The 16,371-nt window shown below is 43.5% G+C and overlaps 1 protein-coding gene across 11 annotated transcripts in view; it reads left to right on the top strand.

The window, feature by feature from the left end:
- Bptf (bromodomain PHD finger transcription factor) overlaps positions 1 to 16,371 on the top strand; it is a 111,120-nt gene that overhangs the window by 28,854 nt on the left and 65,895 nt on the right. For 7 of the 11 annotated variants that reach the window (XM_028865211.2, XM_028865210.2, XM_028865214.2 and 4 more), the window contains exons 3-5: positions 10,673 to 10,896; positions 14,108 to 14,317; positions 14,842 to 15,030. In XM_028865211.2, coding sequence (XP_028721044.1) covers positions 10,673 to 10,896; positions 14,108 to 14,317; positions 14,842 to 15,030 — 623 coding nt within the window. The remainder of the gene's footprint in view (positions 1 to 10,672; positions 10,897 to 14,107; positions 14,318 to 14,841; positions 15,031 to 16,371) is intronic. The other 4 variants (XM_028865218.2, XM_037200795.1, XM_028865216.2 and 1 more) reach the window with 1 other exon arrangement.

Genomic DNA, 16,371 nt, shown 5'->3' on the forward strand with positions numbered 1-16,371 from the left:
TTCAGAGGACCAGCACCCTGCCTGTAGCTCTAGTTCCAAGGAGTCTGACGCCCTCTTCTGGCCTCTTTCAGCACCGCATACAAGTGATATAAAGTCCCATATTCAGGCAAAACACTCATCCATACACATTAAAAAAAAGTCTTAAAAAAAAAAAAACGAAATGAAAACACATATAACTGGTTTTTGTCCTGTGTGCACAGAGTGTGTCTGAGAGCTTTTATATTTAGAAATAAAGATGCTTTTAGAAAGCACCAACTAAAATTTAACATTATTGCTTTTAGTTAGTAACTTAAGCAGATACACTCAGATAAAGCAGATAAAATAAGACTTAAAGGAAAGGACTTACCAGTTTGAAAGTGAATATGCATGAGCTTTGGAAACCACAGGCCTGAAGGACTTAAATTACACTTTTAAGCACTTGTGGATTAATCAGTCACACATTATTGATAAAGTTAAATAGTCTCTTAGTGGAACAGTAAATTTGTTCATTTAACTCTGGTTTGGAAATAATGTTTTATAACATTGTATTTAAATATTGGTTTTTATCAGCTCTCATGTCTCAGATTTAATTTCTTGGTGCATAGGCAACGCACAAAATTTAATGATCACTTAAACAAATGTGGATTGTTCTTTTAGGTTTGGGGTTTTTGTTTTTTTTTTTTGAAAAAATTAGATTTACTTATTTTCATGTGTATAGGTGTTTGCCTGTATGTATGTGTATCGTGTGTGTGTGCTTGATGCCTGAATAGGCCAGAAGAAGGCATCAAGATCCCTTGGTGTTTGAGTTAGCTGCCATGTGGATGCTGGGGATGGGACTCTGTTCCTCTGTAAGAGCAATCAGTGCTCTTAAGGTACAGAGGTGTCTTTGTAGCTCTTGTTTTGTATTTTTGAAACAGGATTTTCCTAGGTAGACCATGGTGCTCACAGAGATCATCGTGCTTCTGCCTTCAGAAGGTCTGGATCAAAGGCATGCACCACCAACCTGACTAACAATGTTTTTAATGCTCTGATGTTTTGAGTATTTTCTGTGTAACATCAGTGAGGAATCTTGGAATGTTATAGTGATACTAAATGTTTGTGTCAACAATTAGAAGCTAACCTAGAAGAATTTTGCATCATTTATGAAAGTTTGATTAAAATACTTTCAGGTTAAGTGTCCTCATGGTAGAATGTATGGAGCAGCTTGGGAAGGGTTCAGGGTCATGTAAACTCTTCAGTCAACTCACTGTAAGTGGAGGGTAGGCATATGTTTTCCCCTGGAAGCCCAGAAACTGAAAATCGGAGAGGCCCTGTTGCTCATACTAGAGGAAGTTATCTGAAACAAAGCCTGTCAGTGAGCAGTATTTTTTAATTATAGTATTAGCAATTCATAGAAGTTTTCCCATCATTGCATTTACTTAGTGAGCATTAAAATATGTTAATTGTATAGGTTTAGTGGCATATACAATGAGAGAGCAATTCTGTATGAATGTATACCAGCAGATGCCATGTCCAGACTAGATTTTAGGAAACTCCTAATCATCCTCTCAATTCTGTTCCCTGATTATTAGCTGAAGTAGTCATTTATTTGTTTGTTTTCGAGATAAGGTTTCTCTTTGTTGGTTTCTCAGGCTGGTCTATAGAGTGTGATCCAGGATGCCTTGGCATCCTGGATCACACTCTATAGACCAGCCTGACATTGAACTCAGAGATCTGCATTTTCACCACCACCTCCCGGTCTTTTTAAAACTTTCTTTCAAAAAAAAAAAAAAAAATTAAAGCTTTCTTTCCCCCTTGAGATAGTGTCTCTTGTAACCTAGGCTGGCCTTGAACTCTGTATAAGGCTGAAGATGACCTTGAACTCCTGATCCTTTTTTTGTTTTTGTTTGAGACAGGATTTCTTTGTGTAGCACTGGCTGCCCTGGAACTCATTCTGTAGACCAGGCTGGCGAAGTCATAGAGATCTGTCTACCTCTGTCTACTAAGTGCTGAGATTAAAGGCATGCACCACTACCTAGTTTATGTGTTATTTTTTTTTTTTTTGGTTTTTCGAGACAGGGTTTCTCTGCGTAGTTTTGCGCCTTTCCTGGAGCTCACTTGGTAGCCCAGGCTGGCCTCGAACTCACAGCGATCCGCCTGGCTCTGCCTCCCGAGTGCTGGGATTAAAGGCGTGTGCCACCACCGCCCGGCTTATGTGTTATTTTTAAGGACTTGATTATTTTACATGTGTGGGTGCTTTGCCTAGATTTGTGAAAGTGCATTTTGTGTGTCCTTGAGGCCTGCAGAGGTCAGAAGAGGGTGTCGGGTCCCCTAACACTGGAATTACAGGTGGTTATGAGCCACCATGTGAGTGCTGGAGATGGAAATGGGGTTCTCTGCAAGAGCACTTAGTGCTCTTGACCACTGAACCATCTCTCCAGCCCCTTATTTTATTATTGTAAGTTTCTGTGTATATGGCTGCAGGTGCCCATGGAGGCCAGAGGTGTCTGAATGTCTGAAGCTAGATTTTTAGGCAGTTGTGAGCCATCCACCATGGGTGCTGGGAACCAAACTCAGACCCTCTGCAAAGATAGAGTGCACTTTTAACTTCTGAGCCATCTCTCCGGCCCCCTTTACCTGTTCTATCTAATCCAGGTAGTTCCACAAACAGTACATTGTTGGAAGAACTGTCAGGGTTTTCAGTGAAGACAGGAGGGTTGCTTCTTACTCAAGATCCCACAGCTTGGGGTAGAGTCAGGATGGAACCCAGAGGTTCTGGCTAGAGGACGATGGCTCCTGACCTGGTGGGTGCTGGTTCTGTCAGAGGACAGTCACCGTGACAACTCTAGTGAGAACGAAGTCAGTTCTGAAGGCGGGAAGTCAGATCTCAAGGTGTCAGCAAGGCTCTGGGAAAGAGACTCCTTTCTCAGCCTTCCTAGCTTCCAGCGCCCAGGTGGTCCTTGGTTGTTGCCAGCTTAAGTGGACTCCCTTTTTCTATCAAGTGCCCAGGATTTTTCTCTAGCCTCTTGCCCATAGTCAATTATTCCAAAGCCTCGTATTTTAGGATGTTTTACAGAACTAAGAACTAAGATTTGGGCATCTGCTTGGGCTGCTGTGACAAAACACTATAAACAGGACTTTACTGAATGGCTCAGCATCCTGCATCCCAAAGCCTGAAACCCCGAAAGCCAGACTTGGCTCCGTCTGAAGGCTCTCGGAGACTGCCTTGTGCCTCTCTAGCCTTGCACAGACCTGTCACTCTGCGCTGTTTCCCACACCACCTCCTTTCCTCCTATCGAGTCCAGGATGATTCTCTCAAACCCTGTAGGGAAATACATTTTCCAAACAAGGTCACTCCCAGGTTTTAGGTGGACCTGCATTTGGGGGCTAGTATTCAGCCCATTATAGGGTTTCTTATTCTTCTATGGATTTGTTGAGAGAAGAAACTAGAAACTTACCTGTGAGTCACTTTCAAATTACTGTTGAGCTTCCTAAGTCAGTCCCACTTCCTGTGTAGTCTAGGGAGGTGTCAAGCTGTAATATGTATATTTGCTCATGGTTTTACTTAGGCAAGAACTGTTTTCTTCTCCCGTCACCCTGTGAAGTGTGGGGACACTTGGCAGTGAGCACCCTTAGGGTAGCTGGGCCAGTTCCAGTGAGCTGGGAGAACTCACCGGCCTTGGAGGAACAAAGCTTCCACCAAAGCCAGGTAGACTCATTGTGGATCAATGCCTTTTTTTTTTTTTTTTTTTTTTTAGTTTTTTGAGACCGCGTTTCTCTGTGTAGTTTTGGTGCCTGTCCTGGATCTCTCTCTGTAGACCAGGCTAGGCTTGAACTCACAGAGATCCACCTGCCTCTGCCTCCTGAGTCCTGGGATTAAAGGCGTGCGCCGGGCGGATCAATGCTTATTTATATGGGAGGGAGGTCACTCTTGTCACACTCGGACAGAGGTTTTGATTAGATAGACTGTCAGTAACCCCAGAGCACCTGTGTGAACAGACAGCATCAGCAGTCCATGTTAGAGTATTTTACCGCTATGTTTGTGATGAATTTACTCTGCTTCCAGAAAAAAAAAGCTAAGTCAGTGAGAATATTATGTTTTTTTTTTTTTTGATGAGCAGAATAAAGGATACTTGCCAGCACCCCGTTTTTAGAGAGGCTTAACAGCTTACTCTCCTGGAGAAATTACCAATGGAGTGAGGATGAGGACCCGGAGGGGTTTGCGCATGCGTGGCTGAAAAGAGGAAGTGGAGTAAAAGTGTAGATGCTGTGAGTATTTGAAGGCTTTGTGCGGAGGAGGTGTTAGATAGAGTTCACATACTGCTAGCAGACAGACGCAGAGCTAACTGGTGGAATTACTGCAGCTTTGAGTAATTGCATTATAAGTAAAAACTTACTAAAAGTGGTGGTACGCACCCTTTAATCCCAGCTCTCAGGAGGCAGAGGCAGGCGGATCTCTAAGTTCGAGACCAGCCTGGTCTACAGAGAGAGTTTCCAGACAGCCAGGACGACACAGAGAAACCCAGTCTCAACAAACCAACAACTGTCACTGAAAGCAGCTGAGTGTAGAGTAGACTTCTGCCTGAAGCAGTTCGTGTGTTGTAGAGGGGAATTCCACAGAGACCAGAAGAGAGTGCACAGAGCTGTCAGTTGTTAGGGATCCTTTCAGGAGGTGGTGGCTTACTTGAGGAAATTGACAGAATGGGAGCTGGAGAGATGCACAGTGGCTAAGAGCACTTGCTGCACCTCTAACAGAGGGCAAACTTTGCTTCCTAGCGCCAGGTACTCAGAGCCTCCTGTGTCTCCAGCTCCAGGGGATGGGATGCAGTCTTCTGGCCTTCACAGGTGTACACACACACACACACACACACACACACACACACACACACACACACACACACACTACATAAATGAAATCTAAGGAAATGGACAAAATGTCCACTTAGTTAAATTTCTTTCTATTATACCATCTTACTTTCATAATTGTTCACCGCTCTAGTTGTCAGTGTGAACCTGGGAGAGTGGATCCTAAAAATGAGGCGGACTAAGCTCTCATGCAGTAGCCAGCTTTATTCAGAGAATTAGACAATTTATTCTCTTGAAGGTTAAGAGTCACATGAGTAAAGTATCCAATCACAAGGATAAGCCTCATATGGCGGCCCATAACAAAAACATGTTTTCCCAAAGGGGCTTATAAACAAATGACAATAGTCAGTCGTAATTAATAATCTGAGGTAAACTCACTCTTACCCAGTACACCTGGGAGGATCACAAAAGCACATTCCAAGAACAATTCTACACCCTCACAAGAACCCATTCTTGGACTGTGTTCTGACACATAATGAAGCCTTATACTCTCAAGTGTGCTTTCTATCCCCCAAACTTAATTCTTTAAAAAATTACATCTATTTATTTTGTATCTGTGTCTGTCTGTCTGTCTCTGTCTCTCTCTTTCTCGTGTGTGTGTGTGTGTGTGTGTGTGTGTGTGTGTGTGTGTGTGTTTTCAGAAGGTAACTTGGGAGAGTTTATTCTCCTTCACCATGTGGATTTGTGGGATTGAACTCAGGTCATCATCATGCTTGGGGGACAAGTGTCTTTAACATCTAGGGCATCCTTTTTTTTTTTTTTTTTTTTTTTTTTGAAGATTTATTTTTAATTATGTGTTTGTGTGTATCTGTATGGGTACATGTACAGGAGTTCAGTGCCTGTGGAAGCCAGAAGAGGGCATCAGATCCCCTGAAACTGGAGGAGAACCAGGTGATTGTGAGCCACCTGGTGGTAGGTTCTGGGACCCAAACACAGGTCCCCTGCATGAGCAGTACATGCTCTGGCTGCTGAGCCGTTGTCTTTAGTACCGCCTCTAAAATAGGTTTTATGTAGAGTGTTTTTCCTGCTCACTGAGACATGTAGATGCAAGCCACATAGCTCTTGTCAGTTGGGATATGTTTTGAGAAAAGCATCATAGGTGTAAGTTGGTCTTCATTGGTGTGAATGTCATAGAATGCACTCTCTAAGATGATGTCACTGGGGTGCACCCTTGTATAGGGTCTCCATTGTCTGTGTTCCCTCAGTGGACTTGAAATGCCATCTTGTGAATGACTGCTTCTGAATAAAGAATAAACACTTAAATACCTATAAGGATTCGGAGTGCAGCCCAGTTGGTAGAGAGCATGCTTATCATGTGTGAAGCCGTGGGTTCTCCCCCAGTGTTGATAAACCAGGCACAGTGGTGCACGCTTGCAATTCTGGTGCTCAGGAGTGGAAACAGGGAATTCAGGGGGTGGGGTGGGGAGAGAGAGAGAACGAGAACGAGAACCAGCTAACTTCATAACAAGAAAGCTTTAAGATTGAAATTTTAGAAAACAGATAGGGGCTGGAGAGATGGCTCAGCAGTTAAGAGCACTGGCTGCTCTTCCAGAGGTTCTGAGTTCAGTTCCCAGCACCCACATGGTAGTTCACAACTGTCTGTAACTTCAGTTCCAGGGGATCTAACACCTTCACACCAATGCATATAAAAAATAAATTTTAAAAAATTTAGAAAATAAAAGATACGGGCTATTTATAACTTTAGGTAGTCAGAGCTTATGTTGGAGCTTGTTAAGCACGTCGCACTGTTAATTTTTGACATGGCATTGTGTTTAAGAGCTTTTGTTTGGTTTTGTCTTGTTTCTCCTGGAACAATCTCTCTGTGTAGCATTGGCTGTTCTGGAACTCACTCTGTAGACCAGGCTGGCCTCAAACCCAGAGATCCGCCTGCCTCTGCTGGGATTAAAGGTGTGTACCACCACCACTGCCCGGTGTCTTTAAGAGCTTTTAATAATCTTTCTGCTGTTGTAAGAACTCAGGGGACTCAGTCCCTGGCCATCTTTGCAGCTGCTCCTGGTTGAGGGCTGTGCTACACCTAAGAGACAGGAAGATGGTGGCTGCAAAGAAGATAAAAAGCTCTGGGGTCGATCAGTTCTAGGCTCCAAATTGTTACAAAAAGTAGAAAGTATGTGCTGGGACAGACAGACTCTGAAGCTGATCAGATAGGCAAAGCCAAGTTGGTTATCCTTGCCATCAGCTGCTCAGCTGTGAGGAAATCTGAAATAGAGAATACTATGCCATGTTGGCCAAAACTGGTGCCCATCACTACAATGGCAATAATATTAAATTGAATTGGGCACAGCATATAGAAAATACTACAGAGTATAGTGTGCACACTGGTTATCATTGACCAAATGATTCTGATTACTAGAAACATGCCCAAACGGACTGGTGAAAAGTAAACCAGGCCGAGTGGCAGTGGCGCACGCCTTTAATCCCAGCACTCGGGAGGCAGACACAGGTGGATCTCTGTGAGTTCACTTTAGTGAAACTTTGCCAGAGCTCACTTAAAAAAAGAAAAAAAAATCTGGGCGGTGGTGGCGCATGCTTTTAGTCCCAGCATTCAGGCACGGGCAGGCGGATCTCTGAGTTCAAGGTCAGCCTGGTCTACAGAGTGAGTTCCAGGACAGCCAGGAGAAACCCTGTCTGGTGGGTAGTGGGGCAACTTAGTAGAAGTATCTATTGGAGCAAAATGAAGAGTAGATTTTTAAAAGTTTTGTGTTTATGACAAATAAAAACCAAAAAGAAAAAAGTGTGTGTGGGGGGGGGGGAGCTGGGGCGATGGCTCAATATGAAACACTTGTTGCCTAAGCTGGAGGCCCTGACCTGAGTTCAGATCTCAGCACCCAAGAGCCATGGGCGACTCTTTGTGCCGTAACCTGCGCACTGTGGGCAGTGCCAAGAAATCGCTGGGGCTCCAGGTTCGGTGGCTAGCTCCTGTCTCAGCGGATAAGGTGGAGCTTATGGCGCAGAGTGCTTAACGTTCACCTGCAGCCTCTGCACACACACACACAAGAGGATGCACATGCTTGCACCCCTGTTTGCACCTATGCCAAAAGAAGGAAAAATGGTGTGCATGTCAAAATGTTTGGTAATTGATATATGATTAACATATTCCCTTCAGAATTACTGAATGATACATTTCTGAAATTCCTCTATGTTTCTTCTGCCTTTATAATAATAATAATAATATTATAATACCTTCAAGTCCTATAGTGGCCTAATGGCAGAGGCTGTTTCCTGACCATATAAGTAAGGCACATAGGTGGCTTGGAGAGAGTTTGTCACTGCCATGCCATCTATCTCAAGGGACCAAGCCCATTCCGAGCCAGATCTTTTACAGTTAGTGACGTTGAGCTCTCTACACTGATTGACATTCCTAGACCCAGGTCTCTGTGTGTGTCTGTCTGTCTGTTGGTCTGTCCATGTGGGTGTATGCACATATTTGTGTTGATGTCCTCCTCTGTTGCTCTCTACCTTTTCTCTCACTGAATTTGGAGCTTGCCATTTAGTAAGATAGGCTAGCTAGCAAGCCCTAGGTACCACTTCCCCCCACCCGAGAGGCTCTAGACCTACCACAGCTGGCCTAGAATCTCAGACATGTGTAGGTGTGTACACATGCTCATGGAAGCCTAAGGTTGATGTCAGGAATCTTCCTTCATCTCTGTCCACTTTACTCTTGGAAGTATCATCTCAGTCAAATCTGGAGGGCAGTGATAGAGTTACCTTCTAGTCTCCTTAGCCAGTTCATGTCAAGGCTCCCTTTCACTTTTTGGGCTAGAGTTACAGTCAGGCCACCATACCCATCGGAACTCTCTGGTTTGTGAGTCAGGTACTTTAATAACTAATCCATCTCCCAACCCCTAGGTCTTTTCATAGAGCTCAATTCTTTCAGGTCTATCACTTTCCAGTTGAGCACACAAGAAAATATGATTCTTGTGTACCTCATGTATACTCCTGAGTTCCTTTTGAATGGGAGAAGAAACTTCATGAGGTATAATCCTCTTTTTGGAGGGTGGTGTTTATCAGGTGTTTTGTTTGTTTTTAGTTTTTTGTGACAGTCTCATATATCCCAGACTGGCCTCAAATGCATGTATATAAAGCTGGCTCTACTTCCCAAGTGCTGGTATAACAGGTGTGTCCCACCACTGCCAGCATTATGGGATGCATTCTGCTTTTTTTTTTTTTTTTTCTTTTTTTCAGAACTGAGGACCGAACCCAGGGCCTTGCGCTTGCTAGGCAAACGTTATACCACTGAGCTAAATCTCCAACCCCATGGGATGCATTCTTTTTGTTTGTTTGTTTGTTTGTTTGTTTGTTTGTTTTTTGAGACATGGTTTCTCTGTGTAGCTTTGGTGCCTGTCCTGGAACTTGCTCTGTAGACCAGGCTGGCCTTGAACTCACAGAGATCTGCCTAGCTCTGCCTCCAAAGTGCTTGAATTAAAGGCATGTGTCCAGGATGCATACTACTTGCTCGAGGTGGTAATGTGCTTTGTTTTTTTAGTTAGTGACCATCTCCATTGAAGTTTCCAGTTCTGTTAGATGTGATGGAACCTCAGGAAAGTTGGCAGGAAAGGAAATTGTCTCCTCTCATTTGAGCTTTGATTGTCTTTAAGAAGAAAGAAGAGCCAGGTGTTCATACACACCCTCAGTCCTAGCACTGGGAGCCAGAGGCAGTGAGTTCGGCTAGCCTGATCTACCTGGCAAATTACAGGTCAATCAGGAATACATGGTTTGACCTTGTTTTGAAAATAAGTTGGGCCTGGAGAGATGACTCAGAGCACTTGCTGCTTTTTCAGAGGACCCAAGTTCAGTTCTCAGCACCCACGTGGCGGCTCACAGCAGTCAGTAGCTCCAATTCCAGGAGATCCAGTTTCCTCTTCTAGCCTCTTTGGACACAGCATGGATATGGTACAGTTACACACTGTCTTAGTTTGGGTTTCTTTTGCTGTTAAGAGACACCATGACCATGGCAGTTCTTATAAAGGAAATGTTTAGTTAATTGAGGGGCTCTCTTACCGTTTCAGAGGTTCAGTCAGTTATTGTCATGGTAGGGAGCATGGTGGCTTGTAGGCAGAGGTGGTGCTGGAACTGAGAGTGCTATATCTTGCAGGCAACAGGAAATCAACAGACTCACTGGGAGTATATGAAACTTCAAAGCCCGCCCCCACATTGACACACTTCCTCCTATGACACACAAGGCCACACCCACTCCAACAAAGCCACGCCTCCTAATAGTGCCATTCCCTATGAGATTATGGGATTATGGAGGACAATTACATTCAAACTAACACACACACACAGAGGCAACAGATACATAAAATAAAAATAATAAAATCTTCTCTGAAAAGAAAAAGAAGATGGATGATTCACTGTTGTTGAATCTGGGATGATTCCTACAAGGCTCTGAATTTAGTAAAGCCCCCATCATGGTGGCAGTGCTTCTAGACCATGCAACAGTATGAGTGTGCTTTCTCTTGTGATTTCCCAAGCTTTAGACTTCTGAAGGCTCAGGGTTAGGAGTCTCAGCAGGCTGCTGCACTAGACTTGTTTGAGGTCTGGGTGGTCCTTGGCCAAGCCCCTGGAGCTCGGCTCTAGATGTTAGCATCATGTTTCTGCTACCTGTTTAGGTGTTTACAAGTGACCTCTCTACTCACTAATACTGAAAATTGTTTGTTCCAAGGAGCAAGAGCTCAGAAATCCAAGTAACTAGAGACTGTTTAGATGAAACAAGAGAACTCAAGCTTCAGCATTAGTCTTCATGTCACACAGTTGAACTTGTTGGGTAGATGTTTATTGGGTAAGTGCTATCTTGTCTAATGTTTTCCCCTCGCTGATTTCACAACAGAGAAGAAGACACAGAAAATGAAAATGAAAAGAAAGTTTGGTACTACAGTACAAAGGTCCAGCTTGCAGAATTAATAGACTGTCTAGACAAAGATTACTGGGAAGCAGAACTGTGCAAGGTTCTAGAAGAGACTCGAGAAGAGATGCACCAGCACATGGACATAACGGAAGACCTGACCAACAAAGCTCGGGGCAGCAACAAATCCTTTCTAGCGGCAGCTAACGGTGAGGCCTGTTCTTGCTTGATTGTTGTGAAATTTGAGACAAGCTCTTGTATGCTTTGCTTTGACTCTATATGTCATTTTTTTTTTCTACAGTGATCCTATCCATGCTAACACAAAATTAGGGTGCTGTGTTTTATTTCTTGCCTTAGTCCCATGACTAAGTACTCCCTACCCCCCAAAATAATTTACTTCTTGTTTATAACTCAGGCTGGGTTCAATTATTATATAGCCCAAGTTGGCCTTGAATTAATGATTCTTCTGCCTCAGCCATCAGAATGTTGGGACTGTGAGGGGTATTCCATCTTTTTTAGCTCATTTATATCCTCCTCACTCTGTTCCTTCCATGCTGTAGACAACTTTAGAGAACATTTTATTTATTTTAGCCAGATAACCCTCACCCCCACACAGAACCACATGGACACACTTCTTGTTTCTGTGTCCTTGGCTTTAGACAGCATCTTTTAGACAACTATCTTGAGTGCCCCCAAAAGGTGCTTTTAGCTTGTTAGTGCCAGGGATCTTTTTTTTTTTTTTTTTTTCCGAGACAGGGTTTCTCTGTGTAGCTTTGCGCCTTTCCTGGAACTCACTTGGTAGCCCAGGCTGGCCTCGAACTCACAGAGATCCGCCTGCCTCTGCCTCCCGAGTGCTGGGATTAAAGGCGTGCGCCACCACCGCCCGGCCAGTGCCAGGGATCTTAAGCTGGACAGGTACTCTGTTTCTGAGGTACGCCCTCAGTCCCTTGTCGAGTTTTTCTGATTCTGGAAAATGGTCTAGATAACCATAGTTTAAGAAACAAGACAAGTGAAGGTGGAGAACCCTGAAGGAAGGAATTACAGACAGGGACTGCCGAGCCCCGAGAGGAGCATTGTGTTCCTTTGTCTTTGTAAACTTGGCTTGTTTCCCGTGAGGATTTGGGTTAGTAATTCTGAAACTGTTTTTCCATGGCCATCCTTAACCAACCACTGGATTCTCTGTGAAGAACATAGCTGGTTTCTCAGTATGAGAAATTATAAAACAAGCCTGGGAACAGTGATGCAGTGAACCAAAGACACATCACATCCACCTTCATCCGGGTACTGCCTTCTTCTGGGTAGATACAGGAATCATATGGATACGGATTAGGGTGCAGGCATTTCCTATTGTTATGAGACCCAGATTGTATGGCTTCCAAGTATCTTCTAATCATAAAAAGAACAAAGATTTGGGTATAGTGACACACGCCTTAATTCCAGCACTTGGGACACAGAGGCAAGTAAATCTCAATGAGTTCAAGGCCATCCTGGTCTACAGAGTGAGTTCCATGACAGCCAGAACTGCACCGTGAGAATCTCTGAGGGGGAAAAAAAGAAAAAAGAAATAAGATTCCTAGGAGAGATGGTCGATTATAGAGCATGGGCAGAAAGAATAGAGGTTACCTGGAAAATCTTGAAATGTTGGATTGTAGGGATGTGTTGAATTGGTGGGTGGATACGACATGTGAAGTGGACAAAGAACTCTGAAGAAAGTTCCCAAAGGTCAAATGATGGAACAGTTTAATGATATTTCGAGAGTGGTGTGGTGGCACATGCCTGTAATCCCAGCTTTTGGTGGGTAAAGGTGGGCGGAGTTCAAGGGCAGGGCCTGGAGAGATGGCTCAGCGTGAAGAGCGAATGTTGTTCTTGCAGAGGACCCGGGTTCATTCCCAGAACCCTCATTGTGGTTCACAACCATTCACAACTCCAGTTCTGATGCCCTCTTCTGACCTCTTAAGGGCACCGAGCACACGTGGTGTACGTACATGCAGGCAAAACACACAGACACACATAAAATAAAATGAGTAAATTTTTGTTGTTATTTTCTCAAGATAGGGTTTCTCTGTGTAGCTCTGGCTGTCCTAAACTTGCTCTATAGACTAGGCTGGCCTCAAACTCAGAGATTTGCCTGTCTCTGCCTATAATAGGCATGCATCACCATCTCTCTTTTTTTTTTTTAAGCTATGTATTTTTTTTTTTAAGATTTATTTATTTATTTATGTATACAGTGTTCTGCTTGCATGTGTCCCTTCAGGCCAGAAGAGGGCACCAGACCTCATTACAGATGGTTGTGAGCCACCATATGGTTGCTGGGAATTGAACTCAGGACCTCTGGAAGAACAGCCAGTGCTCTTAACCTCTGAGCCATCTCTCCAGCCCCATCACCATCTCTTAAAATGAATAAATTAAAAAAAAAAAAGTTCAAAGCCAGCCTCAGACACAGTACTGAGTTTGAATCTGGTCTGGGCTTCATGACATTCTGCCTTAAGCAAGCAAACAAACAAGAAAAGGTACTTCAATTGGTAGATGTGATAGCACATCCTAGCTACTCAGGATGCTGAGGCAGGAGAATTGTAAATTTCAGCCCAGTCTGGGCCTCATAATAATCCATCCCAAAGGATGTATTTTATCATAACACAAAGACTCTAGCTAGTATCCATGTGTCCATACTGTGTTCCCTTATGCTGGTACCGTGCCAGGCTGTCACCCTGACTGAGTTGAAAGAGGGGATGCCCTTAGTTAGGCCCTTAGTGGCTTCCCGAGTAGTTATGAGGCCTGAGAAAGTGTTTCCATATGGCCCTTTCTGCTTGTTTTATACTGGAGGAAGCAGGCTCAGGGAGCAGAGTCACCTCAGGTCTATACTGGCTTCCAGGTCTGTTTTTGATCATTGCACTGTGCTGTATAGACTGAGTCTGTGTGAGTTTAGAGTGTCTGTCTCATGGCAGTGAATGTGAGTGACAGCGATGTCCAACAAGTCTCACTTAAATAATTTATTTAACTTTATTTTGTGTGCATTGATGTGAAGGTTTCAGATCCCCTGGAACTGGAGTTACAGACAGTTGTGAGTTCCCAAGTGGATGCTGGGAATTGAGCCTGAGGCCTCTGGAAGAGCAAACAGTGCTCCTAACTGCTGAGCCATCTCTCTAGCTTCCCAGGACTCAGGGTTTTTTTTGTTTTTTTTGTTTTGTTTTGTTTTGTTTTGGGACAAGGTCTCACTATGTAGCCCTGGCTGTTCCGGAACCTACTGTATTGACCAAGTTGGCTTTGTACTAGAGATCCACCTGCCTCTGACCACTGAGTGCTTGGATTAAAGGTGTGCACCACCAAGTCCAGCAACCTTTAAAATTCCTAAGTGGCATTTGTTAGTAATTTTATATTTGATTATGGGAAGAAAACAATTATATCTGTTTTTCATTATAGAAGAAATTTTGGACTCCTTAAGAATCAAAAGAGGGGAAGATATTGACTGTGACCCGAGCCCGGAAGAAACGGAAAAAGACAAGAGTGAGGTTGAAGCTGACAACTCTAAGGATGCTGAGAAGAGCAAGGAGGAGTCGGAGGACCAGTCCCTTGAGAAGGACAGGGACGACAAAGTCCTGGGTGAAGAGCCTGGGCAAGGAAAACCTGAGGGTAAAAGAATTACTTGGTTTAAAAGAAATAGTTTACTAGTGCTGTTTGTTTGAAACCTCCAATTTTACTTGCAAAATAGAAATGGAAATTTTTAGGGCAAACAGCTATTTTTGATTTCTAAAGATATTTAAGAGAGTCTCTCCCTTGTAACATCATAGCCATTGGATGAGTTTTATGTACTGATGGATTTGCAATAATGTAATACTTATATTCCCTAAGAAGTTGGCATCCTTTGAAATCTGTTGATGAAAAATTACTTTTTTATACCAGAATATACACTTGGGTATGTGATCAAATATGTTCTTAAAAGACTTACTAAAACATTCTTAATATCTCACTCTTTATCTTTGGATGACCCATTGCAAAGCTATCTGTCACAGAGTATGAATTGCTTTAGAATGGCCATCAAAGAGAAGCAGGTTTTTTGGTGATTGATGATTTTTAGTAGTTGATTAAATGTGGCCACTTGTCCAAAAGCAATTTTAAAGCATATCTTTAAAGTTTTGTTGTGCGTTTTGCTGTAGAGCCAACAGAAGTTGGGGATAGAGGTAACTCTGTGCCAGCAAATCTTGGGGACAACACAACTAATGCTTCTCCAGAAGAGACTAGTCCCTGTGAAGGGAGGAGCCCCGAGGGCTGTCTCTCAGAAACCCATGAGAGCAGCAACATGGCAGAGAAGAAGGTGGCATCTGAGCTCCCCCCGGATGTACCAGGTACAGAGGGCAGTGTACCAATGCCTCTGTAATGGGGGGACCCTTCCCTTTGCAGTAAGAGCTGCATGTCACCTAGAACCCAAAAGTCTGCATTCATCCATGCTGCTTGCTCACAGTGCCATTCCCGATTGCTGAACTGTCACCTAACGTTGATGTTTGGCAGATGGTCTTGCAGTTAGTGCCTGGAACTCCCTTAGTCCTCATGCTTGTGTCTGTAGATGATGTGTGTGCCTGGTCACCCGACCCTCCTGGCAGAGATGTGATTTGAGTTACTCACATAGTGATGCCTGTCTCCATGTTGAGTGACATGGCCCTTCTGGCTCTGTATTATATATACTAACACATTAATTTTCTGTTTGCATGTGCTCATGTAGTGCTACATGTCAGATCATAATATTAGCAGAGACTCCATCATCACCAACATTTTTACAAGGTGCATTGATATGTTAACCAATAATTCTAACTTTAACCTTTTTAACATGGAAATTTTACTTGGAGTAAGTTGTCATACTAAGAATGTGTAATTAATGACTTTTTGCTTTTCAAGAAATCCAAAGTTATTTTTATTACAGCAACGTGTGTGTGTGTGTGTGTGTGTGTGTGTGTGTGTGTGTGTGTATGTGTGTGTATCACATACATATATAAGTCAGATGATTAAAATCAGAAAATAAACATCAGTAATATCACCAAAAAGTAAGTCATAGTTGGAGGAAATCTTTAAAGGTTCTTTTCTATATATATATAAATATTGCTGTTTCTAAGTTTCCAGTTCTGTTATTGCTTTGTGTTAGTTGTGCCGACTGTGTTAGAAGAACTGCTATTTAGAAGATGTGCAGTCTAGGTCTTGTGCCCATAAATCAATGCCATTCAACCCTATAAGGGCCTCCAGGTTTCTGATTGGAATGTGAAGGATTTTAGTAGCTTTGCTGACAACTCCACTGAAAGCTTAGGTTGTGTGCAGGCTCGACATGAACCCCAGATGTCGGCAGAACATCTGACACAGTGGACACTGTCGGGAGACTGGGCTCTTTAAGCTGTAGGAACCCTGGAAACCATAGTCCAGTGAAGCCCAGCACTTGCCTGCTGTGGTGGTTCAGCCTGTAGTGTCAGTGCTGGGGAGGTAGGCAGAAACTCATGGCCTTGGAGTGAGCTCCAGGCTGGTCAGGTTACGAAGTGAGACCCTGCATCAAAACACAAAAAGTTAAGAAAAAAAAAATCCTTTAGCCCAGAAAACTCTAGGTTTAGCAGTTGGAAATCTAATATTCCTCAAGTATGTGGGGCACTGAACTGGAGAGCCAGTAGGGGTTAGGCTTGCTGGAATGTGAAGTCCGTCATAGAAGG

This window comes from Peromyscus leucopus, chromosome 8b (assembly GCF_004664715.2).
Source record: "Peromyscus leucopus breed LL Stock chromosome 8b, UCI_PerLeu_2.1, whole genome shotgun sequence".
NCBI lineage: Eukaryota > Metazoa > Chordata > Mammalia > Rodentia > Cricetidae > Peromyscus > Peromyscus leucopus.